This window comes from Phycodurus eques, chromosome 3, assembly GCF_024500275.1.
Source record: "Phycodurus eques isolate BA_2022a chromosome 3, UOR_Pequ_1.1, whole genome shotgun sequence".
NCBI lineage: Eukaryota > Metazoa > Chordata > Actinopteri > Syngnathiformes > Syngnathidae > Phycodurus > Phycodurus eques.
This window is the reverse complement of record NC_084527.1, coordinates 20,447,440-20,475,295: the sequence shown is the minus strand read 5'-3', so window position 1 is coordinate 20,475,295 and position 27,856 is coordinate 20,447,440. Positions and strand designations below refer to the sequence as shown.

General features: G+C 40.1%; 5 protein-coding genes across 14 annotated transcripts; all 5 read right to left on the bottom strand.

Moving 5' to 3' along the window:
• Positions 1–425: 425 nt before the first annotated feature.
• Positions 426–5,173, bottom strand: LOC133400213 (zinc finger protein 12-like). Of its 2 annotated transcripts, XM_061672650.1 has the most exons (3): positions 4,902–5,173; positions 1,536–1,656; positions 427–1,460 (listed from the first exon to the last, which is right to left on the bottom strand). In XM_061672650.1, the coding sequence occupies exons 1-3, from the start codon at positions 5,077–5,079 to the stop codon at positions 872–874; spliced, it is 888 nt and encodes a 295-aa protein (XP_061528634.1). In that variant the 5' UTR covers positions 5,080–5,173; the 3' UTR covers positions 427–871. The 2 variants fall into 2 exon arrangements, with proteins under 2 accessions (XP_061528633.1, XP_061528634.1); XM_061672649.1 differs by having other exon boundaries at positions 426–1,656.
• Positions 5,174–5,676: 503 nt separating this feature from the next.
• Positions 5,677–9,113, bottom strand: LOC133400222 (zinc finger protein 37-like). Its single transcript, XM_061672664.1, has 2 exons — positions 8,819–9,113; positions 5,677–7,638 (listed from the first exon to the last, which is right to left on the bottom strand). The coding sequence occupies exons 1-2, from the start codon at positions 8,994–8,996 to the stop codon at positions 6,932–6,934; spliced, it is 885 nt and encodes a 294-aa protein (XP_061528648.1). The 5' UTR covers positions 8,997–9,113; the 3' UTR covers positions 5,677–6,931.
• Positions 9,114–9,296: 183 nt separating this feature from the next.
• LOC133400223 (uncharacterized) lies at positions 9,297–17,862 on the bottom strand. 9 transcript variants are annotated; one of them, XR_009768315.1, is made up of 5 exons: positions 17,584–17,862; positions 14,910–15,194; positions 13,993–14,112; positions 13,421–13,907; positions 9,297–12,636 (listed from the first exon to the last, which is right to left on the bottom strand). XR_009768315.1 is itself a non-coding variant. In XM_061672667.1 (3 exons), the coding sequence occupies exons 1-3, from the start codon at positions 17,768–17,770 to the stop codon at positions 12,630–12,632; spliced, it is 501 nt and encodes a 166-aa protein (XP_061528651.1). In that variant the 5' UTR covers positions 17,771–17,862; the 3' UTR covers positions 9,297–12,629. The 9 variants fall into 9 exon arrangements, 3 of the variants coding, with proteins under 3 accessions (XP_061528651.1, XP_061528650.1, XP_061528652.1); XR_009768314.1 differs by having other exon boundaries at positions 13,695–13,907; XR_009768312.1 differs by lacking the exon at positions 9,297–12,636 and having other exon boundaries at positions 12,643–13,617; positions 13,695–13,907.
• A 1,293-nt stretch (positions 17,863–19,155) lies between these two features.
• LOC133400224 (zinc finger protein 1 homolog) lies at positions 19,156–21,985 on the bottom strand. Its single transcript, XM_061672669.1, has 2 exons — positions 21,709–21,985; positions 19,156–20,795 (listed from the first exon to the last, which is right to left on the bottom strand). The coding sequence occupies exons 1-2, from the start codon at positions 21,884–21,886 to the stop codon at positions 20,107–20,109; spliced, it is 867 nt and encodes a 288-aa protein (XP_061528653.1). The 5' UTR covers positions 21,887–21,985; the 3' UTR covers positions 19,156–20,106.
• Positions 21,986–23,520: 1,535 nt separating this feature from the next.
• On the bottom strand, positions 23,521–27,584 carry LOC133400209 (zinc finger protein 184-like). Its single transcript, XM_061672636.1, has 2 exons — positions 27,332–27,584; positions 23,521–25,581 (listed from the first exon to the last, which is right to left on the bottom strand). Exons 1-2 carry the CDS (start codon positions 27,507–27,509, stop codon positions 24,674–24,676), a joined length of 1,086 nt encoding a protein of 361 aa, XP_061528620.1. The 5' UTR covers positions 27,510–27,584; the 3' UTR covers positions 23,521–24,673.
• Between the last annotated feature and the right edge of the window lie 272 nt (positions 27,585–27,856).

Sequence of the window (27,856 nt, the reverse complement as noted above, 5' to 3'; positions counted from 1 at the left end):
ACACACGTGTAAATGATTTTGTGACATATTTCCACCCATATAGTAAGAACATACTCTTTTATCCAAATCATCTATTGGTAGGCCGTATTGTATATCCCCCCGTTATTTATTAACCTCAACGACTTCTAATCCACATACGATTTTTAACTTAATTGCTTTTCCACATTGTTCCTAATTTTTACAAATGAGTAATAGGTTTCAGTCTCTTATTTTTGCCTTTATAATTGCTCCAAGCTTTACATACAATAGATCTCAATTGCTCTCTCTATTGGATTGATGTCTTTGATATTGTCCAGAGCTCTGATCTTATCCATTTTCTTTCCAATTACACTCTTTTTGATTCCTTCACTCAATTTCAATACCGTGACTCAAATTTTCAACTCACCCCCACCCCCCGCATCCCCCCTCCCAAATCCTCCTTTTTTCAGATCAAAAACATATTAATTTAGCAGAATTGTTTTACATTTCAAAGTTGGCACGACTCAGCGTCCTCCACGAGGTTGCAGAGGGTTCAGAATTGAAATTGTCCACAAAGCAAAGAATAAAACAGACAAAAACATTATGGTACATGTACATTTTATATAGATTTTGCATCATTTTACAGGTGATGCTTACATTTTGAAAACACACCGTTAGGTCTGGAATAATTCGGACAGTGGCATTTATACATGTGCACATGCGCGCGCACACACACAAAAGTAAATCAGTACAGATACCAACATTGGGTAAAAGCGAAGATGATGTATCCGCTGTTTAGTACGTTGAAGAAAACAATGACTTGTGTAATATATATATTTTTTTTTTTTTTTTTTTTTTTTTTTAAAAGAGCCAGTACAGCCTTCAGAAGAAACCAATTAATTTAAAAGGTGGACTACTGTAATAAAACTTTTTTTCTCTCCGTGTCGTGCGCACACATGTGCATATTCAAACTGGACTTATGAGGAAACTTTCTACCACAAACGGAACAAAAGGGTTTTTCTCTTGTATGTGTTTTCAAGTGCGTTCCCATATGATCCTTTCGAGAAAATTTTTTATGACAAAGGGGACAACTAAAAGGTTTTTCTCCACTGTGTGTTCTCATGTGTGTTACAAATCCTACTTTGCAAGTGAAACCTTTACCACAAACTGAGCAACCAAAGGGTTTTTCTCCTGTGTGAATTCTTGTGTGTATAATCAGTGCTGAATTGCTAACAAATGTTTTACCACAAGCTGGGCAGCTAAAACGTCGATTACATGTCTGTGAAGTTTCCTTGCGGCCAGGAGTCGTCTCCATCTCAGAGCATTGCGATTGTCCGATGTCACCTTCATAGTCGTCGTTGCGCCTCAATGATTCTTCAGTGGCGTCACCGTCAGACAGTGGAGCTAAAAGGTTTTCTGGTGGTGGTCTTCCACATTGATCTCCACTTAGACTGTGACGATGAAGTTCCGAGGGCTCACATGGTTCGTCTTCATAGTTTTTACTGCCGACAGAAACACAGGTCAGTGGGAACTCAGTGACCTCAGCCTTCTCCTCTTCCTCCTTGATGCGAACATACTGTGGATCCTTCACATCCTCTTTAAGGTGGAGGGGTTGTGGATGCTCCGCTTCCTCTTTAAGGTGGAGGGGTTGTGGATGCTCCTGCTCCAAACTGGAGCCCCCCGACTGCTGCTGGAGGTCTGCAGGACACGAGCAAAACAAACACAGTTTGGCTCAAACACATCAATTATATTGTGATTCTACCAAATATCATTGTCTGCAAAGTCTGGGAACGGAATCCAAGGTGCCTTTCACTGAAGCCAGGTGAATTTATGCTATGGTAATAGTTTGTGCAATTAAGACTACGCTCAGAAATTCAATCCGACACCCTCACTCTACTGTGAGAGTGGACTGTTCCGAGAGGCAGAGCGCGCTCTCTTTCTTTGAAGTTACGAACGACCGCCTTGCTTGAACAGCTTCCATGCTCGTGCTGCCTCCCGAGTCAGAGCGGCCAGGAGTGCGGCGCTCTGAATAACCGAACAGCACATTCCAACAACGATCGGAGTTTCCGAACGGTCCAGAGTGTAGAGGGGGCGCTTGGAGTGTATTTCCAAACTTACCCTAAATGTTAGTCAACAACTTCACAAGAAAAGAGAGCCATTCTTTTGCAAACTACAGAGGTAGCCCACGTACATTTATAGTGTACAGTTTGGGAGTCAATTCAAGTTTTGAGAATTATTATGCACTTGTACAGTAGAAAACAGTATGACAATAATTCCTAGAACTTCATAAATTGATTTAGTTTAAATGTAGTACTATATTTGTCACGCGAGCCTCGAGAGGATAAGCAGTACAGAAGATGGATGGATGGACTATATTTTTCAATACTTCCAAATGCCTGACTTAGTCATTTTTGTGCTCGTCTACTAAAGGCCGGTCGGTCCACACATAAAAACAATCAGCCTGTTTTTGTCCCGATTCTGCCCTTCCCGACCAAGCACGTCAAAAACCAGACAATCTTAAATCTTTTAAGAATATCCTAGGCCTGAGGTGTGTTGAGTGAATTTGTCCCGATTTTAGGGTCCGAAACAGGTCAGGGCCGACCATCTTAAATAATGTACGCATTCAATATTTATGACAAAAACTCTTCGTGTGTGTGTGTGGGGGGAATGCCGACACCTCCCGAGTCATGATGTTGTGAATTGTGGCATGGAACAGAATATAGCCAAGCAAAGAAGCACCCAAGACTGACGAACATGAATACGACTGTAAATGAAAACAAAAATGTCTTACCTGATGTCGTTTTATGTTTAAAAGTGGGTTGCCGAGGCAGCAAGAGAGTATTTCCCAAAACACGTCTTTATTTATCTCCACCACTTCCGCCTCCACTCCCTCCGGCATTAATCGGCACATACCCAGAAGTGTCTGCCCGTCTTCATTTTTGTCAGATCACGTGTGACCACGCGAGATTTTGAGATTGGTGGCAGAATAGAATCTTTGGTCCTGTTCAGAAAGTCCAATCTCCTAACCTTGATGCCGCCTTCGTTAACTTTTGTTAGAATACATTATCGGGCCTAGGAGACATGAAAAGGTGCTTCCTTTCGAACATAGGAACGGACAGCCCTGTTTCAAATGATTTTTTTTGTAGCCAGTCATCCCGTGACAGCGAGTATTGCTGGTGTAGTCTCTAGCTTGCAGACTTTACCTGAAAAATATTTGATGAATAATCAAATAAAATGTTTTTCACTGCAAAATGTCAGCACAGAGCAACTAAAGATTACAAAACTGTATCCGATATTTAGGCTTCATTCGTGTTCACATATTGATATCATACCATATTTACATAAATAAATTAAATACATGCATTTACCATTTTTGTGAAATATTTGCTCACTAATAAAAATATTTGTTTTTTTCAACAATTTTCAGATTCTACCCTGTAAAGTCGTGCTTGCTTTGTTGTATTTGTCTGGCCTTTTATCCCTCGCACACATTTCTGTGTGATATATTTTGTGTTTAAAGTTCTTTTTTTCTCTCATGTTATGTTAGTCTTACACCCATCCATTTTCCGTACCGCTTGTCCCCACTAGGGATTGAGTCTTCAATCAACCTATCACGCATGTTTTGGGGGATGTGGGAGGTAACCGGGATTTGAACTCACCGTGCTTCCTCCACTCTGAATACAAATTCAACATGATATCACGTAAATATCTGCGTCGTTTGTCTTTTACAGTCTTTGGTCTTTTTCTTGCCTGCAGGCGGTGTACCGTTTCTGGATTTGAACCTGGGTCCTCATTTCATGCATATTTACATCTCAAATGTGTACGTTGACATTGGCATTGTTCACCATGACTGTATTCATGATACATTTTTTTAAATATAAATACACCCTTCTGTACCGTATTAAACGTTTAAATATATTTTTTTTAATTCTCTTGCGTGAAACTCAAGCATCTCCGCATAGTCTGTGATAGTCACATAGTCGGTGGTCTGTTGCTTTACAAATTGCGCCCGTAAACGGTTGTGGGTAATAGAATTCCTTTTGTAAAGGTTACTCAGGAGTAACTTGGCACTAAAGGTGGCATTGAGGCACCTTTCCTAAGCATTTTGTAGAATTGGAAGGACCTATCCTCCAAGTACTTCTGGTTCATCTCACTTGGGTAGGAGAGGAAAGGAAACTTCAGACGCAAAAACGAGAATCCGAAGAGGGCCTTTGTGTGTGGCGGTCTGCGTTGATGTTATCAGAACACACCACAGCCTGCCACACACACACACAAAATTAAGAATTAAAAAATCCTGTGTGCACCAGGCCTAAAGGACTGCCTTTTCCTTGACACATTCACATATATAGCGCTGTGAAAAAGTATTGGCTCCCTTCTCAAATGCTTATATTTTTGCATTTTCCCCACTTTAATGTTTAACATCTTCAAACAACTGTAAACATCAGACAAATATAACCCAAGAAAACTTAAAAGGTTTTTAAATGATTTAATTTATACGGAAGCGTATTGCATTCACTGGGATAAAAAAACAAAAAACTCCTGTTTTTCTGAGTAATTTTTTTGAGGGCTTTGTTTTTCTGACTATTTTTTTCTGTTATAGTCAGTCTGTTGTATATAAAATAGTCAGAAAAACAAAGCCCTCAAAAAAATTACTCAGAAAAACAGGAGTTTTTTTTTTTAATCCAAGTGAATGCAATACGCTTCCGTAAATTTACAAAAGGCGGGGAAAAAAACTATTCAGATACCTGGCACTGCGTGAAAAAGTAATGACCTCCCCTTGTTAAATCATGAATTAATTGTGGGTCTTCACAATTTTTGGTTACTAAGTAAGAGTACTTCGTTACTTCCCACCTCTGCTTGAACCAGATATAATGAACGTCGTTTTGAAATAACGTATTTAATGAATAAAATGCAAATGATAAGTAGACATTTAGAGAACAGACCTTTCACGTGTACCACAATTCGAGTCACGCCAACAGATTCCAGTTGTCGTCGGTGTCGCTCGGTCTCCTCTCTCGCTCGACCAAGTTGCTCCTCGTACGACGCGATCGTTCTTTCAAACAGTCCGAAGATTTCGTCGGCGGCCGCAATGAGTCGCTCCCTTACCAACTCTTTCAACATGTTGGTGCTGTAGATAGCTCAACGAGCGAAGATTCGCAAATTCAACCTTGTGCTTTACTCCTTATAGTCCAGTTAAGCTTGGGCGACTCGTCATGCTAACTTCCGCCTTTTTCTTCTTCGATGGTGCTTTTGCAACAGCGGCAACGCATCTGATACGTCATACGGTCGCCATCTTGCGACGGCTCAAGAACAGAGCAGAGGAAGCTAAATAAAGTAGCTGTAGTGGGAAGGGGGAAATTAGCTTAAATGATTTTAGCAATTGGCTGCAACATAAAAAAAAAAGAGTGAAAATTTTAAGGAAGTCTGAATACTTATCCACTGTATTTGGACAGTGACACTTTTACATACAGCACAGCAGCGCATCCCTTTCTAGGTGAAGCCCTAAACACAACACAACACACACACACAGTAAATCGTTACCAAGAAAAGAAGATGCCAACATTGAGTCAATACGACGATGACTCAGCTTGTGCTGTATGATGAAGACGACAACAATGATTTGTTGTGTACTGCACAGCAAAACAGAACATTTACACCTCTTCGGAAGAATAACATTCAACTGAAAACAACAATCTGCTGAATAACTTTTATTCTCTGTATTGTGCATAAGCTTGTGTGCAGTCAAATTTGCTCAGACTATAGCTTCGACCGCAAACAGAACAAAAGGTGTTTACTCCAGTGTGTGCTAACGTGCGATACCATGCTTGAAGCAATATTTGACCAAGAAGTGACTGGTCCACCGACGTCTTCTCGTATTTCGGAGACCCGTAAAAATTACAAGTTGGTGTTTTTCCCTGTATTTTAATGCACATCAATACAACTACATTAGGAAAATCTATATATTTAATGAGCCATGATTTCATAAAACAAGAACTTCAGATTTTTACCCCACAAAATTTATCAGCTACATTTGTATGAAACAAAAAGACAAGACAGAATCCTGGAATTTGCAGGTGCTGTTGACACAAGGAAAACAGTGAGTAATGCACTCTGATGCCATGGCCTGCACGCACACCCCATTGCTGGGAAAAAAAAAGGATGTCAACGCTCGTTAAAGGTTTGCTGAACAACATTTGGACAAGCCAGTTAAATACTGGGCGAGTATAGTCTGGTCGGATGATAATGGATAATGATCCAAAACATACATACCGCCAAGGAAATTGGATTCAAAGAAAAAACAAACTGCTAGAACGGCCCGGCCAATCACTTGACTTGAATCCAAAAAGGGTTCAAAAATCTATGGAAACAACTGAAACTCAAGGTCCATAAAAGAAGCCCACGGAACCTTCAAGATTTGAAGACTGCTTGTGTGGCGGAATGGGCCAAAATCACACCAGAGCAATGCATGCGACTAGTTCCTCCAAACAGGAGGCCTCTTGAAGCTGTCATTGCAAACAATGGCTTTTGTATAAAGTATTAAATAAATACCAGTTGGCGTGTTCAATACTTTTGTATGTATGGAATACTTGGGTTGTTCTCAACATCTGGTGAAAGTTTCATGTGAATAGCAACTTTGGAAATATATTTGAGAAAAGTGGTGACTTGTTAAAATACTTATTTCAGCCGCTGTATACTTATCTTACTGAATCGATAAAGCATTTAAATCAATATCAAATCTAAACACACCCTAAAGAAATAAAAATCAAACTGAATCGAACTGTATAATATCGTGAGGTCCTTAACAATACGCAGCCCTAATAAATACACAAGGAAATAGTTACCAAATATAAAAATTGAGTAAAGATGACGACGAGTCAGCTGTGCAGTACGATGACGACAACAATAATTTGTAGTGAACGGCAAATAAAAAAAACAGAATATTTACAGATTTTAAGTAATTTTTTGGGGTGGACTATTGCAACACATTTATTCTCTCTGTTTGGTGTTTGCGCATGTGTGCATTTAAATTGGACCTATGACGAAACCTTCCACCACAAATTGAACAGCTAAAGGGTTTTTCTCCTGTGTGTGTTCTCATGTGTGATACAAGATGTGGCTTCTGAGTGAACGCTTTACCACAAACTAAGCAAACAAAGGGTTTTTCTCCTGTGTGTGTTCTCATGTGGGATACCATGCTCGGCTTTTGAGTAAATCTTTTACCACAAACTAAACAACCAAATGGTTTTTCTCCAGTGTGAGTTCTTAAGTGTCTCATCAATATTGAGTTGTTAGCCAAACGTTTACCGCAAACTGAGCAAGTAAAATGTTGTTCACACATTTGTGAAGTTTCCTCTTTGTCAAAAGTCGTCATCTTTTCAGAGTGATTCGACTGTTTGTCGTCACCTTCACGTTCTACATCACTCCTCAAAAGTTCTTCCATGTCCTCACAATCTGACAGTGGAGCTAAAAGGTCATCTGGCGGTGATCCTCCACAGCGGTTTCGACTTGGACTGTGATGTAACTGTAACGACTCGGGTGGTTCGTCGTTGCCATCGACACTCTCAATATGGGGAGCAGTCAGCGGCAACTTGCTGATGTCAGCCTCCTCCTTTTCCTCCTTAATGTGAGGGGACTGTAGATGCTCCTGCTTCAAACTGGAACTTCTGTGTCGTTGGATGTCTGCAAGACACGAGAAATACAAACTTTGGTTCACATGTAAATTATATTGTGATTCTACTAGCTTTAAGTGATTTCTTGCCATTCCAACAATACATTTGTATTTAATCTTTTAGAATTTTTGGTTCTCAGACATTCATTTAGACAATTTTTATTTCACTTTTATGTGCTGTTGAATTGAAACAAACTGCTTTGAATTGACTCATTATTTAAATTGTTTTTATTTTTTTAAGTGCAGTGCTTATGTTAAAACTCTGTATAATAGTTACAGTCGCTTACAATATCATCAAATCAGATTTTTAGAAATACACTTATACTTTATATTTAAATGTTGGTCATTATGGTGGTACTTGATGAGCAAAGCAGTTTTTGAGGTGGTACCACCGCTCTCAACAATTTTCTTTTCTTTTGTTGGCCAGCACTTATTACAATTTTTCAGTTGACGATTTAAGGACACCGGGAAGATAATCTTTGCTATTTTTCCAGTGAGCACCGCTTCAGTGGTTTTTATTTTGACTGACCTCGTTATATTTGAATGAAGCTTTTAGGTGTTAAATGTCAACATTGTTGGCGCGATGAGGTAAGGTACATTTCAGTCCATTTATGAATTGTGAAAAAATTGGACCGAAAGTAAACCGCTATCAGGATTCTGTCTTGTCTTTCTGTTTCATACAAATGTAGCTGATAATTTTTTGGGGGTAAAAATCTAAAGTTCTTGTTTTATAAAATCATAGCTCATTAAATATATCGATTTTCCTAGCTTAGTTGTATTGATGTGCATGAAAATACAGGGGAAAAACACAAACTTATCTTTAGTTACTATGATGTGATTTTTACTGGTCTCCGAAATACGAGAAGACGCCGGTGGACCACTCACGTGACGCCAAGGTACCGTTTTGATTGGCTGTTTGTGAATATTAAGATGGCTGCCGTCGGGTTGTCTTGATCGCCCGTTCAAATTAATTTTGTCGTTTAAGTGGACAAACTAAATCATATTTACATATTTGGGCATTACGATTGCATTGTCGTTGGAAAGTCGTCTTTCTTGGTTATAAAAAGTGCTTATATTAATTCAATGTAAGTTCTAACATTTTGTTTCGCTGCTTTGGTAAAACGGACATCATCAATCCAGTATAGAAGCCCTGGTTGTCATAAATGTTCAGGAGAATTTTAGTGAACTGACCTTGGACATGTAGCACAACTTGAGTCTTGCAAACAGCTTCCAGTTGTTGTCTTTGTAGTTCGTTCTCCTCTTTTGCTCGACAAAGTTGCTCCTCGTACGACGCTATCGTTGTTTCAAACAGTCCGAAGATTTCGTCGGCGGCCGCAATGAGTCGCTCCCTTACCAAGTCTTTCAGCATTTTGATGTTGTAGACAGTTCGACGAGCTCACAAGAGAACGAATTCAACCTCGTGCTTTGCCCCTCGTCGTACAGTTGAATCGTTGGCAGCTATTCTAACACTTCCGTCTTTTCTTCTTCGGTGCTGCTCTAACAGTAAACTCGTCAGACGGCCGCCGCCATCTTGCCGCGGTTTTGACGAGCATTGCAACAAGGTCATTATCAAAATTGTCTTTATTGCAAAGACAAAAAAAACTACATAAAAATACGTATCTTGGTAAGTGTATGACTTACACTGCTTTTTTTTTTTTTTTTACCCTTTACACAAGATGTTCAGATTTTGCGAAAACACTGTTGCGTCCAGAAGTCTGTGACATTTTACACACATTCAAGTTTCCCAAAGTACAAAGCAAATACATGCGTAAATCATGACAAGTGAAGAAACCTAAATTGAGTCAAGACGATGATGAAACGGTGCATTGAAACTTATGCTGTAAAATGAAAATGACAAAGAGGATTTCTACTGTACTGCAGAACAAAACAGAACATTCAGAAGAATATTTAATTTAAAAACAATACTTGGTCTCCTGTAATACATCTATTGTCTCCTGATTGTGCGTCCGTATGTTTGCAATCAAACGGACCCTAAAACGTATATTTTTAAAATGACATGTTTTTATTGGGCATTATACCAAACGTTATGTTAATAAAAAGTAAGACAATTGTTATATTATTTATTATAATAGTAAAAACAAACAACTAATAACTGTTTCATGGATAAAACCAACCTCATAGCATGGGGAAAAAATGGTGGGAAAGGGTGATAGATGGGAGTTTCATGGAAAGAATGACAGGATGAGTTTAAGATGAATAGATTATAGGCACCTGTGATTGATCCAAACCCTGATTTTCTTTTATTTAATTTTGGTATTTTGAGATTGAGGGTGAAGTGTCATGTATTTAGGGATAAAAAGTAGAGTTTAGAAAAACATATAGGTAATAGTGTACATACTGTAGATATCAAGAAGAGGGTAATAGATTAATTCGTGTTATGCATAGATAATCAAACCAATCAAATGTACAAATTGTTATTAGTGAAATGTAAAATGTTTGTGGGTGCACATATATGCATGTGTATGGGCAGGTGCATGCATAAGTGTGAACACATAGTGTGTTATAAAATGGTGCAAGTGTCACATATTGGCACTATAATTAGGTCTGTACACTGTTTGTTACCAACATCCTAATGAAGGCCAGTGGTTCGAAACACATTGGTGTGCTTTAATGTTTGAGCCCTAAGAAATAAAGGCTTTTTACATTGAGGATCCTATGCGCCTGTATCTGGAATTCTTTCCAATACAAGTCCGAGCTCGTCCTGTCATGCTTAAAAATTCTAATACTTGTTGACTGATGTAATCTTTTGTTTTCTCAAGTCTAATGTTACTACAAACGTTCTATTAAAAATGTATTCTGTATTCATTACACGTCCCTTAAATTCACTCGACTCCCTCTCATATTTTTACACTTCATAATTACCTGTTGAATTAATTAAACACTCGCTCTCATATTTTTACTTTATAAGTACCTGTTGAATTAATCAATCATTATATTCAAACATTGACAAAATTTGGGTCACCGCTCTGTGAATGAAAGAAAACCCCACAGTGGTCACAGAAATAACTTGAAACTGACAAAAGTAATCCATGAAAATTACCAATGAAAATCAGACATGTCTTTTAAATTGTGGTTCAACAGAATTATTTGTTAAACAAACTCATGAAACACACCTGGACAAAAATTATGGTAAGTTGCAAGTTGACAAGCCACAAAGCTTCTGTGAGAATGTCCTATGGACAGACGAGATAAAACTGGAACGTTTTTGTCAAGGCACCGCTTTATGTTCACAGATGCAAAAATGAAACATACGAAGAACACTGTCCCTCCTGTGAAACATGTAGGAGGCTTTTTTATGTTAAGAGGCTGCTTTTCTACATCTGCCGCAGGGTGTCTTCAATCTGTGCAGGGCACAATGAAATCTCAAGACTATCAAGGTGTTCTAGCTTCTATCAGCCCTGATCGAAATCCTACTGAACATTTGTGGAAGGAGCTGAAACATGCTGTTTGGAGAAAGCACCCTTCAAGCCTGAGACAACTGGAGCAGTTTGCTCATGAAGAGCGGGCCAAAATACCTGCTGTGAGGGGTCATATATTTTCCTCAATGAATTGCAAAAAAAATTTGAACGTTTTGTTTTATGTGATTTTCTAGATTTTCTTTTTGATATTATATCCTTCCCTGTTAAAATACACCCACCATTAATTTCAGACCGTTAATGTCTTTGTCAGTGGGTAAACTTACAAAATCAGTGTGGGATAAAATAATTATTTCCTCCACTGTAAATACATATTCTTCACATTGACTTTACATCGTGGACATTGTACTCCTGTTTCTATTAATGACAAGGTCAGGGACAACATCCATCAATCCATTTTCTGTACCGCATATCCTCACGAGGGTCGCAGGTGTCCTGGAGCCTAACCCAGCTATCTTTGGACAAGAGGCGGGGTACACCCTGAGCTGGTTACCACCCAATCGCAGGGCACACATTAGCAAAGAACCATTTGCACTCACATTCACACCTACAGGCAATTTAGAGTCTTCAATTAACCTACCATGCATGTTTTTGGAATGGGAGGAAACTCGTACCCGGAGAAAACCCACGCAGGCACGGGGAGAACATGCAAACTCCGCACAGGCGAGGCGAGACTTGAACCCGGGTCCTCAGAACTGTGAGGCAGATGTGCTAACCGGTGTCTCCTCCACTCTGAACATTGAATACAAAGTCAACATCATATCACATAAATATCTGCGTTGTCGTTTGTCTTTTATAGTCTTTGGTCTCTTTCTTGCCTGCAGCAGACATACTGAAAACGTCTCTCACTTTAAAGGAAATTGGAAGTTACATTCTCTCTTTTTGGGTGTCTGGCTTTGCGAACAGAGGAAGGTTTCCTATCCTCCTGTGAAGCATCCGGTACTTGTTAAGAATTGAACCAATGAGGAATTTTGTGACTTAATTTGTCTTCACGTTGGCTTGAACTGCATGTGCAAATGTTTATTATTTGCTGATTTTCTTCATGTTGCCCTTATTCACAAGTGTAGGGGGCTTTTGAGGCAGGGGACTTGTTTGTGCTTGATGCAGTATTGTCATGAAATGTTCTGACAAGTAGTTCATACGTCATTGCAGATTTTTCATTTTGTTAGTGAGATTGTTTATCCCCACCCTTCTGTTTTTTTATAGTCCCGTAAGCTTGTCTCTCATTTTTCTTCATTCTCTTACATCCATCACGCTTCTGTTTTGAGTTGCTAGTCTGAGGCTCTGGAGATGCCATAGCTGGAGTAGATGGCTGATTATGAGCTTCTTTTCTTTCCTTTCTTTGTGATCTTTTTTCTGTACTCCATTTCCTCCTTAGCTGAAGTTGATCAAGTTCAGGGAGGTCTTGTATATGTTTTATTTTCCCCTGGGACTTTCTCCTTCTGTATCGCTCGCGTTCTCTCTCCAGATGTTTCTGGTAGGCCTCTGGATTCTGTTTGAGCTTTTTCCTACTTTTTCGCATCGCATCAGCATTGGAGGCTTTCGGTGATGTGATTCCAATGAATTTACTGGCTGAAATTATACACACACAAAAAACTGCAGTTAAAATCAAATCACATAATTAGTTGAACAAAAAAAAAAGTTTTAATTTTTATTTGTTTCATATAAAACATTAGATCCTTCATAATTATTCTATATTTTTTTAAAGGTGCCCAATTCTTAAATTGAATGGGCTTAGCACTAAATAATTATGTAATATGGATCATCCCCTCCCAGTATCATTTAAAACTCCCATAACTGTACCATGAATAAACCATCTCTACCGTTACAACTGGAGGCGAGATGGGGGGTTTGGGCTCTTTCAATAAGAGAGAGGAGAGGTGGTTGCGCGTTTCTTCTTTTTTTCTGTTCACCTTTCACATCCGTGGCAATGATGACCCTCAGTTGTTGGATTTAGGTGTACAACAGAGTTCTAGAGTGGTGCTCTAAGTTTGATTTTTACTAAAATAACAATTATTTAGACCAAGATGGCGCCGACACAGGTGGATGCCTCGGTAACATACTCTTTAGTATTGACTATGTTTTTATCCTTTTCGTTCGTCTTTGGAGACACTACGTGACTTACTTACATTAGGGAAGACATGCTAAACAGTACGGAAGTCTACCCCGAACCTTCTTTCGCCACCTTTCACAAATCAACGAAGTTTTTTTTCCTCTGAGTTACTCATGGGTGTAGCGGCCGCACTCTTATGGCGGATGGAGGAGAGGGAGAAGACGACGCCACAGAGGAAAGCGTGCCGGAGTGCAGGTTCAGCTTCGACAGTGAGGATTTTGAACGCCACTTCCGTCGATTCACCTCGCAAATCTGTGCTCTCTACCCAGCAAAATGGATGAGCTTCATCGCCTCACAAAGACCAGTAAAGACTTTGCACATTCTGCCGCCCTCTGCTTCACAGAGACTTGGTTTTGTGAACGCATCCCCAATGACGCCGTACCGCTGCTCGGCTTCCTGCATTGACCAGTCACGAACAGGACGGGGAACGTGTCCTTAAACTACAAAAGATCAACAAAGCGGCAGGTCCAGACAGTGTGTGCCCCTCCTGCTTGAAAGTTTGTGTGGACCAGCTCACCCCAGGTTCCACACAGCTCTTCAATAGGTCTTTGGAACGGTGTGACGTCCCATCCTGCCTCAAACGGTCCACGATCATCACAGTCCCCAAGATACCTGCAATTTCAGGACTAAACAACTACAGACCTGTCACCCTGACATCTGTGGTGATGAAGTCCTTTGAACGCCTCAAGCTGCACCACTTCAAGAGCGTCACAGGACCCCTGCAGTTTGCCTATTGAGCAAATAAGTCTGTGGATGACGTAGTCAACATGGGACTGCGCTTCATCCTGAAATACCTCGACGGCGCAGGGACCTACGTGAGGATCCTGTTTGTGGACTTCAGCTCTGCGTAAAACCCCAACATCCCCAAATTCCTCTCCTCCGAGCTTCTCCAGCTTAACGTCTCGCCTGCCATCTGCCAGTGGATTTGCAGCTTCCTGATGGGCAGGACACAGCAGGTGAGGCTGGGGGACACCACCGTATCTACACGTACCATTAGAACCGGGGCTCCCAAGGATGTGTCCCCTCTCCACTGCTCTTCTCTCTCTCTACATGAACGACTGCACCTCAAGGCACCCGGCTGTCAAACTCCTGAAGTTTACAGACGACACCACAGTCATCGGCCTTATCAAAGACTGTGACGAGTCCGCGTATCGACAGGAAGTGGAGCGGGTGCAACTTTGGTGCGGCCAACACACACTTGGAGCTGAACAAGCTCAAGACAGTTGAGATGATCATGGAGTGCAGGAAATATCCTTCGCCACAGCTGCCCCCCGCGCTGTCCAAATGCCCTGTGTCAACCTCACTGCGTGTCAACATCAGGACCTGAAGTGGGAGACCAAGATAAACTCCGTCGTCAAAAAGTCCCAGCAGAGGATGTACTCTCTGCGGCTTCTGAGGAAGAGCAGCCTCCCACAGGAGCTGTTGAGGCAGTTCTACGCAGCAGTTCTACGCAGCAGTTCTACGCAGCAGCTACAAAGACCAATTATTACGCAAACCGGATAAAAGGAGATCAAACATTATCAAAATTAAATAGTAAAACACGGATGAAAGGGGACCTGTAAGGGAGGATATCTTTCACAAATTGATCAATTTAAAGTTTTTTTCTCCTGTGTCTAGTCATATGCTTAGCAAAACATTTACCACAAACTGAGTAGGGAAAAAGTTTTTAACATGTTTGTTAAGTGTCCTTGTTGCCAAAAGCTTTCACACCATTTCATCTGTTTGTTGTCACCTTTGCAGTCTGCGTCGTTCCACAAAGTTTCTTCTACGTTTTCGCCATCTGACGGTGGACCGAAGGGGTTGTCTGGTGGTGGTCCTTCGCAGTGGTCTCCATTTGGACTGTAACAACCAAAAAATTGTAACCACTCGGGTGACTTTTCCATGTCCTCTGTACTTTCCACAGAGACACCCGTCATTGGAAATCTGCTGACACCAGGCTCCTCCTCTTCCTCTTTTATGTAGGGGGATTGTGGATCCTCCCACTCCAAACTGGCGCTCCCTCCCCACTGCTGGACATCTGCAGGACACAAGCAACACAAACACAGTTTGACTCAAACTCGTCTTTGTATTGTGATTCTACCGTATGTCATTGTATGATGCCGTGTTAAACTTTCAGTCATATTGGTGAGCACAGACACAGCTTGTTTGTTTGTTCGCCGTTAATCCCATTAGCAACAAAAACAGTTTTTACATTCTAAAGAAAACAGTCATGTCTAAATTAATCCTCGTTGTGGTAATAGTTTAAGAATGTGCAATTGCATGTTAGTCAACAGCTTCACGACAAAAGTGTTTGGTTTGGAGGAATCTTATACTTTTATGCATTGCTATGTGTACCTCAGTATCTTTCATGTTAGTTTAATACATAAAATGGATACATTTACAGGGCAGCTAAAAGGATTCTCACTTTATTTAGAATGTATAGTTCAGGGGTCAGATTCAGGTTGAGAGAATTATTGTGCACGATACAGTACAAAACAGATTGAAAATAATTCCTACAGCTTCATAAATTGATTTAAAAATACAATACTATATTTTTCACTTCAGTTCCATATACCTGTGAAAGGTTTTGTGCCTTTGTATATAGTCATTGTAATCAGTTATAACGCACAGAAGTAGATGATAAACTGAAGCAAATGGAACAATTTTCAGAAATCTGAGGTTGTTCTTAATGTTTTAAAGGATGGTTCATCAAGTCTAGATTTTAGATACCTACATAGTATTTATCTGTACAATTGAGTACAAAGGGAAGAACAAATAGGTATCTGGGGGGTGTATATATAAATGTACAGGTACCTGTTATGGACAAGTGTTTATATGTGTATAGGTATCATGTACAGCGGCTGAAATAAGTATTTAACATGTCACCATTTTTCTCATTAAATATATTTCCAAAGGTGCTATTGACATGACAATTTCACCAGATGTTGGGAACAACCCAAGTAATTCACACATACAAAGAAAGTAGAATAAATAACAAATTAAACATTGAACAAATTACCAGTACAATTTGTTGAAAAGCAGCCCCACACCATGATGTTCTCACCTCCGAACTTCACTGTTGGGATGGTGTTTTTAGGGTGATGTGCAGTGCCATTTCTCCTCCAAACGTGGTGTGCATTATGGCATCCAAACAGTTCAATTTTGCTCTCATCCCACCAGATTATATTCTCACAGTATTTAACTGGCGTGTCCAAATGTTGTTCAGCAAATTTTAAACAAGCTTTGAAATTCTTTTTTCTCAGCAATGGGGCCTTGTGTGGTGAGCAGGCATACAGGCCATGGCAGCGGAGTACATAACTCGCTGTTATACTTGTGACAAGAGTACCTGCTAATTCCAGGTCTTCTTGAAGTTCTCCACAGGTGGTCTTTGGCTCTTGGACAACTCTTCTGATTATTATTTGCACAAATCTTGCGAGGAGCACCTGATCGAGGCAAATTTATGGTGGTATGATCGGCTTTCCACTTACGTATTAGCAGCTTAGATATGCGCCTGTAACCAATACCATCATTATGTTTTGCAACAATTAGTTTGCAATGGTCTTGAGAGAGCTCTTAACCCATCATGAGATGTGTCTTGACTCACACCTTGGCAATGAGACCTTTTTGTTGGCCATCAATTAGGACTGTAGCATCTGCTATTCATTTGCACTGACAAGGGCTGGATTATTGTTTGATTATTGATAGATTTTAGTGTTGTCTTTGCTTTCCATGCCTTTTTGCACCCCCCTTTCTTAATGTGTTCAATACCCTTTTTCCCTGTGTCATTTCACATTATTACACACAACTTAATGTCTGATCTTATTTGTTCTACTTTTTTCGACTGTATGTATTACTTGCGATGTTCCCAACATCTTGTGAAATTTTCAGGTCAATAGCACCTTTGGATATATATTTACTGAGAAAAATCGTGATGTGTTAAATACTTATTTCAGCCGCTGTATGCATGTATGGATTTCGGATTGCAATAATTTATCTTGGGTGAAGTGGTAGTATATTTTTATGAGTTTAACATCTTCCTGCTCCTTTTCAAACTAGCAATACACGGTGTTTCAGTATAAGATATTTATATAGAAATTTGTTTAATCTTGTCTTTTGTACTGTATGTTCGAAATAAATTCCTATTGTACTTGAATTGCTTTGGCGGAAACACCAACTTAGTTATTAATTCTCATTTTGCTATTATTTTACTGGTCCTCTGAAGTACAATGAGTTGGACCATAAATATCAGATATGATTGAATCTTTATTTATATGAGTCCGACGGCCGCGGAGCGGTCACGTGACACCAAACCACTGTTCCGATTAGCTGATCGGGAAAATCAAGATGGCTACCGTCGGTATGTTAGCTTTGTGGCAAAAGTAATCAGATAACAATATGTCATGTTCGCAAAAATGATCATACTTTACCAGATTCACCGTGGACCCGTGACACAATCTGAGAGTTGCCAAAAGCTTGCAGTTGTCTTCGGTGCCGCTCGGTCTCCTCTCTCGCTCGACAAAGTTCCTCTTCGTAGGACGCTATCGTTCTTTCAAACAGTCCGAAGATTTCGTCGGCGGCTGCAATGAGTCGCTCCCTTACCCACTCTTTCAACATTTTGATGTTACAGACAATATAAAGCCCACAAAAACAACACTTGAACCTCGCACTTCGTCCCTTGTCGTCCAGCAAAGCCAGGAAGAGAATGAGGTCACCAACAGCAATATGATTGGCTGCTGCACCCAGGGAAGAGCCAATCATATTGCATAATTCAACTCAATTCAAGCTCTATGAATGTCCCATTTCAGATCAAGTTTTAAGTAGGCGAAGTGATGGAGATATATTGAACGGGAATTACAGCCAGTCAGAATCAACTTGTTGGAATCTCAAACTGGAGTTACACAATACTGTAGCTACAAAGGGGTCAGAATCAAAATAGCCTTTATAGTAAAGAATAAATTGTATATTAAAAAATGACTTCTGGCAATATATGCATGTTTTTATATGGTGGTTGTTCTCTATAAGTGACATTCACATTTGGAAAATACACCATTAAGTACAGAAATATTTTTATTTACTCTTTCTGTGTTGTGTGTAGTCAAATTGCTCTTTTTCATTGTGTGTTCTCATTTGTGAGTTCACGTTGCTTTTCCTGAATTTTTTTTTACCACACAATAAGCAATGCAAGGGGTTATCTCCAGTGTTTTGTCACGTGTTATATATCATATGATACCTTTGAGAGACGCTGTGACCACACGTTGGACAACAAAAGGTTTTTGCTTTCTTTATCGCAGGTTAAACTGTAATAGTGGATTCCCACCTATTGATCTGCAGTGATCACAGAAGTGCTGAGATAGTCATTTATCTAGTTCTGTTGTCTTCAAAAGTTCAAATAAATGACTAATGAGATTATATTTTGCTTGTTTCCTCTCATCCCACAATGCATACTCATTTATCTTACAGAACGCACACGATAGGCAAAAATTTGCTATCTAGCAACCGTATATTTATCATTTACATCCTGTACTTTAAAACTATATACATCATACCAATACAATATGCAGGTGGTGTGCAGCTATTATTTTTGTCTACCTCGGGTCACCATCCCCACACGCTACACTGTAGTAGGATCTGTGACTTTGAATGTGTATCGCTTTAAAAAGTGAGGCCTGTCCTGTTGATTCATGAGAGTGTAGATTTGGCATGGTTGAGTTCCTCGGCCTAAGTTGTGGCCAACGGTAGCTCGTGAATGAATGCGCGGTGTCGGGCTATATTCAATTAGTTGCTATATTCAATTAGTTAACAATGTTTACTTTTTCTGTAGACCTGCAGTTGTGTAAGCCAGTTCTGCCTTGCAAGTAGACACTCATGTTATTGGGAAGTCTGAAATGATCGCTGCAATATAGTTAAAAATCTAAATACATTTATACATGCAATATAAATGTATATATGTACCACAGCTGCCAAACTATAAAAAGAACAATGTCCAAATGTGTCTTAATTTCCATATTTTCACAACTTTGTAAAGAGCATTACCTTGCGAGAGTCATAATCTTCAAATTATGGCTTCAATATTTGTCATTTAAATATTTTTATTACATCAACCTTATAATGGCGGACGCAGTGGAAGCCTGAATCAAAGTACCAGTCTAGTAAAGCTGATTAATCCGATCTCAGCCATCAAAATAGATCATAATGAAATAGCATCCACCAAGCAGCTGTTCAATGTGGACGTGACGCCAATGTCAGACGCTGGATTCCCCCCCATGATCTGGAACAATCAGTGTTATGACTTCGAGGTCAGTGATTTCCCTCACAAAATACAGACGTTCCGTGACATTTGGCAGCTCTGATGTACAATTGACTGATCTGCGACACAGTGAAACCGCAGAAGGGTTAAAAGATGACTGTATATTAATTATGCTTTGATTTGTCACATGACAACAACGCAGCGATTCAACTGGCTGATTGGGAAACTCAAAATGGCTACTGCCATTGAAATATTGCAATCATTTGTTACCTAACCTCTTTTGAAGGTAAATTGAACAACAGTTGAACATATTATTTTCCATAACTTAATGACATCTCAAGATAAGAAAATAATAGCAAAGGCGTCAGAATCCAAATCGTTCCTATAGCAAAGAACAAAAGATACATTCAAAAAGACATTGTGTTAGATGCATATGTTATACTGCTGTTGAGTCCTTTACATGTGATGTTCACTTTCTGAGAACACAGCATTGGGTCTGGAAGTATTTGGACAACGACATCATCAATTCGCCGTTTGAAGGAACACAACACAAATGCATGAACAAATTATCGCCGAATATACCAAAATTGAGTCAAGGCGATGATGAATCAGCTGTGCTGTAAGCGGAAGATGACAACAATGACTTGAAGTGGACTGCACTACAAAACAGAACATTTGAAACACTTCAGAACATAAACGTTGACTACTGCAAAACATTTACTCTTTCTGTGTTGTGTGTGCGCATGTGTGCAGTCAAATTAGACCTCCGAGCATAACTTCCACCACAAATTGAACAACTAAAGGGTTTTTCGCCTGTGTGTATCCTCATGTGTGACACCATGCTTGGTTTTTGAGTAAATCCTTTGCCACAAAATGAGCAACGAAAGGGTTTTTCTCCAGTGTGCGTCCTCATGTGTGAGATCATGCTTGGCTTTTGAGTGAATCTTTTACCACAAACTGAGCAATGAAAGGGTTTTTCTCCTGTGTGTGTTCTCAAGTGCCTATTCAGTATTGATTTTTTAGCAAAACCTTTACCACAAACTGAGCAGATAAAATACTGTTCACGCGTTTTTGAAGTTTCATTTTTGCCAAGACTCTTCCCCCTTTTAGGACATTTCCGTTGTTTGTTGTCACCTTCACGAGCTAAGAGGTTGTCTGGGGGTGGTCCTCCACCGTGGTCTCCACTGAGACTGCGATAATGAAGCTGAGATGCCTCATCTTCGTCATCTTCTCTCTCCACACAGACACCAGTCAGTGGAAACTTGCTGACGTCAGCCTCCTCTTCTTCCTCTTTGACGTACAAAGGCTGTGGGCGCTCCTCTTCCTCCACAAAGTGAGCGGGCTGTGGATCCTCCTGCTCCAAATTGGAGCTCCCCCCGTGCTGCTCAATATCTGCAGGACATGAGCAACACAAATACATCAGTTTATGTATCTGGGGTCACCAATGCGGTGCCTGTGACACCTTGCTGCTGGAGGACACTGATAGGACACTTGACCTCGCATTTTTAACAGACGTTATTGTGAAACTGAACCATTTGAACTGCGCGCTGCAAGGCAAAGGTAAGACTGTTGGTGATATACGTGCGCTAAATGCATTTAGAACTCAGGGGAACATTTTCTCTGCGTATTTGCAGTGGGAAAAAGGTGCTGCACTTTCCGTCTGTGCAGACGGTGCTGAAAGACAATGCTTATGCATCTGAGACGTTTTACAAATTTGGACAAAAATACTCTCAAGTCATAAACAGACTTGGGCAAGAGTTTGAGAACAGGTTTTATGACCTTTGTCAGCTTGACCCTTATGTGTCGTTCATTTCCAACCCTTTCATGAACGTGGACGCAACAAAGTTCAATGTTCAGCTTGGATGCTGGACAGGTGGCGATTGAAATAGTGACACTGCAAAATTATGTGAACCTCAAAGCCTTAGGCTGCACCAAACCTTTGGTGTCTTGTTGACGCAGAAAAGTACAGTGATGTATGTACAGCAACTATGAAGGTTGCCAGCTTGTTTGGATCAATCTATGTGAATCTGCCTTTTCTGACATGAACTTCATCAAAAACAAACAGAGAACAAGTCTCTCCGATGGTCACCTGCAAGGCTCGGTCAGAGTTGCAGTGTGAAATTACAGCCCAGACTTTTTCAGAATAAAAATCATTTTATGAACACGCAGGCCTACTATGCTACTGTATTTTCATCTTGTTAATTGGGGTAGCAGCTACTTAAAGAGCTAAAAAAAAAAAAAAAAAAGTAAAAAAAAAAATGAGGTGTAAAAAGTTTGAGAACCACTTAAGAAAATGTCAACGAACCTTGGCCGCGTATCACAATGTGAGTGTCGTAAAGAGCTTCCAGTTGTCGTCGGTGTCGCTCGCTCTCCTCCCTCGCGCGACAAAGTTGCTCCTCGTACGACGCTATCGTTCTTTCAAACAGTCCGAAGATTTCGTCGGCGGCCGCAATGAGTCGCTTCCTTACCAAATCTTTCAGCATTTTGATGTTGTAGAGAGTTAAAAGGCCAAAGGGGAAAACACTTTATAGCGTCGCCTTTTACTCGTCGTCGTCGTTTCAGCGTTAACAGTTATGCTAATTTCCTTCCCTGTCTTCTTCTTTTTCCCCAGTTTGAGTTGAATGGCGGTTGGCAATGGACGTTCGGGCGAAATAGCACCACCTGCCGGACTGGAGTGTTGCTCGGTTAAGCAACTGGAGCCAAGGCCCAACAAGATTCTCGACATTAAAAGCACGTTAATTTTCTCTTAGTACTGGTTTTAAGCACTCTTGATGCATATTATTTACTTGCATTATCCATATTAAAACCTATCCCATACTATACAAATGTTATAAGCCCACCACCACAGTCAATGCCAATGCCGTGATGTGCCACCAACCAATAACTGTGTGCTTGGTCTACCCTATTTAGTAACACCGCTACTTCCTCTCTTCCAAGAGCCTTAATTCCAAGGAATCTTTCTGCTACTTTAACTATTATCTTTATTTTCCTCTCTGTTTGTGCAGAACAATTTATGACCTCTACCATGAACAATAAAAAAAAATGTATACCCACAATCAGAATGTTCTACCTTAATTGGTATGGTGTATGTTAGTTAATTATTTGTTCTACGTTCTTGACGGCTTTAGCAAATTTTATACCCTCAGACATATTAATCCGCAGGACCACCTCAGCTTTCTAACTGGCCCCAGATCCCCTGTAGTTTCCCTCCACAGTTACAGCATTTTAACTAAGCTTCTTCTGTGCATTTCCCATATTCATGTCACCTTGCACATCTTCAACATGCTTCTGTCAGTGATAGCACCTCAACGGCGGGACAAGTCTGCGGATGGGCCATTCCACTGATCAGTGCCATTCACTGATTTATTTATCTATATCTATATCCACATATACACACATATACTATAGTTACGTCAAAATGTCCTAAATTGTACGGTTACATTTTTAAAAATTGTTTTTAATGTATATCAAATTATGTCACAAGGCTTTGTTAGCTTTGGGATAAAATAAATCATCCTTGTAAATATTACAGCAATCCAAGTAATCAGAGTGGACCAGATGAGGACCACTGGAATTATCAGAGCAAAATATGTGAGGACTAATATGTAGTCTTGGTTGTTGTGTAGACTTCAAACTGTGCTGTTAGCTGGAAATATTAATTGTACCATAGCACAATAAAAATAGCAAAAAAAATGTAAAATAAATAAATAAATATATATATATATATATACACATAACAAATTCGGTCAGCATATGTAAAATTACAAGCATAACTGTATAGCTCACAGTAAAGTACTTAAAAGTGCACGTTAAATATGTAATATATATACTAGTTAGCACTGGAATTTATCGTACCAAACAAAACAATTGTTAAATGTATTTATAGACTATAATCTATATATGAATATTCAGTACACTAATTATGTCACAGCAATGATCATCACATCACATCACCCGAGTCCTGTTCAAAAATATTTTTAATTTGACTATGTTAACTCTAGTCACGATACAAAAATCCTTCTACTGTCTTGTTTTACAAATTTAAATTGTTCCGTGACCAAACACTTTTCCCCAATTGAAAAGATTGGAAATTATATTAATCCTCGTTTTAGCACCCCAAAAAACACCACCACCATTTTTCGTAACCTGTTTTTAATAAGAGGAAAAGAAACACTCAACAGTGTATAAGTCAGTTTTGTACTCTATATAAAAAAATACAGTAATATAATTAAATAGAATAGAATAGACAGAATTAAAGAGTTTGTGCATCGGGATAATTCACGGGGCATTGCTCTCTGCTCTTTCTGGTGTGGCGGTACCTTGGCCACGAGGGGGCAGCATAAAAAAAATTGGCTGGTTTAATGATGACACACAGAAACCATAATATGATTCGACTTTATAAAGAAGATAAAGAATACATGTCTGTGAATATCACTGCATGCTCTGTTGGAATGTGATGCCACAGCTTCTGTTCAAATATAAATTGTTTAAACATGACTATTGCACTACAGATGCTAGCTTTGTTAGCCTGTCTATAGCATTTTGCGCTTACCGTCCACATTACGCAAAACTTGACTCCAGTCAAATTCCGTTAGCAAATTGATGTTATACTAGTCAAATACGATCAAATTCTTAATTCTGAGATTTTGTTTTGAGTTTTACTAGATCTTTTACCTCTGCGACCTAAAGAGTAGTCATCGCAATGTTTTTGCTGCTTGAATTAATTTATTACCAAATCACTTGAATACTGTCAATAATAATTGTTATTGAATGTGTTATTTATATTGCTTGATTAATTCACACACTCAAGAGTGCTACACAAATGCATTGTCACTATGAGTGTCTTGACCTGTACATGAGTTTAAGTAACATCCCATTCATAATCTATAGGGTTTAATATATCAGTGCACCATTTGTAGCTATAACAGCTTTTCTGGAAAGGCTGCCCACAAATTTTATGAGTGTGTTTATGGGATTTTTTTTTTTTTTTAACCATCCTTCCAGAAGCACATTTGTGAAGTCACACGATGATGCTGGACAATAAGACCTGGCTCTCAGTATCTTCCTCCAATAGTGTTCTATCGGGTTGAGGTCAGGACTCTGTGCAGCGCCCTTAAGTTCATCCACACCAAACTCACATCAATTTCTTCATGGACCTTGCTTTGTGCACAGTCATGTTGCAACAGGACCACCTCCAAACGGTATATGTATGTTTTATACAGCTTTTGCACTCATACTCTTCACATTCTGAGAACATACCAGAAGTATTTTCATTTATTATCATGGTGCTCAGCGCGCATGTGTGCAGTCAAATTAGACCTACGAGCATAGCTTCCACCACAAACTGAACAAGTAAAGCCTTTTTCTCCTGTGTGTATTCTCATGTGTGACACCATACTTGGCTTTTGAGTGAATCCTTTACCACAAAATGAGCAATGAAATGGTTTTTCTCCAGTGTGTGTTCTCATGTGTGACACCATGTTCGGCTTTTGAGTGAATCTTTTACCGCAAACGGAGCAACTAAAAGGTTTTTCCCCTGTGTGTATTCTCATGTGTGATACCAGATACAGCCTTTGAGAGAAGGTTTTACCACAAGTTGCACAGCTAAAAGGTTTTTCTCCCGTGTGTCTTCTCATGTGTGACACCACATGTGCCTTGAGAGAGAATGTTTTCTCACACACTGGGCAATTGAAGGGTTTTTCTCCGGTGTGTGTTCTCATGTGTCTAACCATATGATGTTTAGCAAAACATTTACCACAAACGGAGCAGGTTAGACGTTTTTTACATGTCTGTGAAGTTTCCCCGTTGCCAAAAGTGGTCTCCTTTTCAGAGCATTTCAACTGATTGTCGTCACCATCGTGAGCGTCGCTCCTCCAAGTTTCTTCTGTGTTGTCACCATGTGACAGTGGAACAAAAATGATGTGTGGTGGTGGCCCTCTACAGTGGTCTCTACTTGGACTTTGATGATGATGCTGTGACCACTCAGGTGATTTAGCTTTGTCGTCTTCACTTTCCACATAGACACCGGTCAGTCGCAACTCGCTGATGGCAGCAGCCTCCTCCTCTTCTTTAATGTGGACGACCTCTGGATGCTCCTCTTCTTCTTCTTCTTCTTTAGGTTGGCGGGGCTGTGGATCCTCCTGCTCCAACCTGGAGCTCCCCTCCACTTGCTGGACATCTGCAGGACACAAGCAACACACACAGTTTGACCCAACATGCATCAATTTTACTGTGATTCTACCGTACAGTATGTCATTGTGTGATGGAGTGGTACCCGTTTAATCATACCAGTGGTCAGCGGAAACAGACTGTTTGTTAGCCACTACTTTCATTTGATTCTAAGAACCCAAGTGCCCTTCAGCTTCAGGTCACTGTATATTCTCCTTCAGGATTTTCTGTTAAAGAGATTAATTCATGGGTCCACCAATCACAGCAAGTCGTCCAGGTCATGAAGGAACAAACAAGCCCAAGACCATCACACTACCACCGCCATGTTTGACTGTTAGCATGATTTCCTTTTTCTGAGGCTGTGAGGCAGATGTGCTAACCAGTCTTCACCGTGCCGCCAGGATAAAATCCAATTTCTTATATATATTTTTTAAAAATTGGGGGGGGGGGGGGGTCTTCAGGAATACAATGAGTTTGTCCATCTATATGAAAAGCAGATAACGCCACCACGCTGTAGCAGCACAGCTAACCGACGGCCATGTTGAGGAGGTCAACGAGCCCATCAAAGGCAATGCATTGACATTGAAATTAAGTAATTTGCTAATTTCTCAACCGATTTTCATGAGGTTTCCTTTTTTGTCAACGGCATGGTGTTTGCTATAAATGAATAATATTTAAAAAATTTTTTACCTGTAACGGTTACTCCAAGTTCTATTGTTGTAAAGGGAAAAGTAGTCCGTGCATCGTTACGTGTGTGGACAGCAAGAAAACCGAAAGACCAAGGATGCTGGCACATTGTGCTGCATACGGTTGCGTAAAATGGCGTACAATTACGATTTACGAAGAAATTACGACTTAATTTCAGTATCCATTCATTTGCCTTCTACGGCAACGTGACTGCGCTCGGGGTGGGCGTATCGATCTAAATATCAATAGTATCGATACCGAGGTGAGTATTGTTATCTGATTGTTACTACCGTGGTGAGATCGATACGGCAGTTTCTCTTCTGTCGTCCAGCAATTTACTTGAATTTCCACTGGAAAATTAACGAGTCAACATTTCCCTGTCTGAGCAAGATTGCAAAGAAACATGGAACTCTTCCTTAACAAAAACCTATAACCCTGTTGTGAATATGGGAACAGATCCAAAAGGGCACCTCAAGGGATTCTTCCTTGGAGGGCTTTGTGAGCAGAGAGCCAATTGTAGATTACACTGTATTTGCACTACTGACTATTTTTCACAACATCGCGCAATGGAAGGTAATTTTTGTTGTGATGTTGGCACTGTTATATGTATATTTGTTACGTTGCTGTTTTTTGGGTTGTTTTGCAGTTGTGACTTTTTTTGAAAGTGGTAATAGAATAATTATTTTTATACTGTTACATTTGTTTTCCTATTGTTGTAGTTAGTTTATAAAGCATTTTCATTGCCTAAAATCTTTGCGCTGTGTTTTACATAACCATAAATCAACTGACTCAATGCAAAAATCACAAAATTATTCAATGACCATCTGACATTTCAAGAAAAAAAGTATCGGAATCGGTGACACTAGCCCTGTATTTACTTGGTATCGGATCGATACCACAATTCCCAGTATCGCTCACCCCTTGAATTTGCGCCACGTTGGCACGTCGGTAAAAGCAGGCTAGCTTACGTCGTTCGACGCGAACCGTCACGTGACCTTCATTCATGTAGTTTTAACGCACTTATTAGCCAAATACAATGTTGTGACTATTAAGTAGACGTTCAGCGAACAGACCTTTGTTGCATATCACAGTGTGAGTCTTGTAAACAGCTTCCAGTTGTCGTCGGTGTCGCTCGCTCTCCTCTCTCGCTCGACAAAGTTGCTCCTCGTACGACGCGATCGTTCCTTCAAACAGCCCGAAGATTTCGTCGGCGGCCGCAATGAGTCGCTCCCTTACCAACTCTTTCAACATCGTGACGTTAAAGACAGGTCAACGACCACACAAGTTCAACCTCGCGCTTTCTCCTTCGTGCTGAGGTCCAGTCGAGCTCGAGCTACGTTATTAGGATTCCCACATAGTTTCCAGGCAGGACACGCCCCGCTGCAACCTGATCGGCTCCTGCGTCACGGTTGTAACGAGATAACATGTGTCCCATTTGTACGAACTAAAAACAAACACGTTCGTTATGGTTGGGTTTAGGGCTAGGATTTGGTTTTAAGGTGGTTTTGGATGGGTTAAGGTTCGGATTAGTGTGGGTTAGGGTTAGTGACGCCCTCGCCGTTCCCATTCATTGCTTGCCAAGTGCAGTGTGAAAGGCT

Excerpts from the sequence above, each read along its gene's own strand:
- LOC133400209 (XM_061672636.1), bottom strand. The coding sequence starts at position 27,509 with ATGTTGAAAGAGTTGGTAAGGGAGCGACTCATTGCGGCCGCCGACGAA. Across the intron at positions 25,582-27,331 it reads CACTGTGATATGCAACAAAG|ATGTCCAGCAAGTGGAGGGG; the intron begins GTCTGTTCGCTG and ends TGTGTCCTGCAG.
- LOC133400224 (XM_061672669.1), bottom strand. The coding sequence starts at position 21,886 with ATGCTGAAAGATTTGGTAAGGAAGCGACTCATTGCGGCCGCCGACGAA. Across the intron at positions 20,796-21,708 it reads CATTGTGATACGCGGCCAAG|ATATTGAGCAGCACGGGGGG; the intron begins GTTCGTTGACAT and ends CATGTCCTGCAG.
- LOC133400222 (XM_061672664.1), bottom strand. The coding sequence starts at position 8,996 with ATGCTGAAAGACTTGGTAAGGGAGCGACTCATTGCGGCCGCCGACGAA. Across the intron at positions 7,639-8,818 it reads AGTTGTGCTACATGTCCAAG|ACATCCAACGACACAGAAGT; the intron begins GTCAGTTCACTA and ends CGTGTCTTGCAG.
- LOC133400223 (XM_061672666.1), bottom strand. The coding sequence starts at position 17,770 with ATGTTGAAAGAGTGGGTAAGGGAGCGACTCATTGCAGCCGCCGACGAA. Across the intron at positions 15,195-17,583 it reads ACGGGTCCACGGTGAATCTG|ATGTCCAGCAGTGGGGAGGG; the intron begins GTAAAGTATGAT and ends TGTGTCCTGCAG. Across the intron at positions 12,637-14,909 it reads GAACGACGCAGACTGCAAAG|CCAGTAAATTCATTGGAATC; the intron begins GTGACAACAAAC and ends GTATAATTTCAG.
- LOC133400213 (XM_061672649.1), bottom strand. The coding sequence starts at position 5,079 with ATGTTGAAAGAGTTGGTAAGGGAGCGACTCATTGCGGCCGCCGACGAA. Across the intron at positions 1,657-4,901 it reads AATTGTGGTACACGTGAAAG|ACCTCCAGCAGCAGTCGGGG; the intron begins GTCTGTTCTCTA and ends CGTGTCCTGCAG.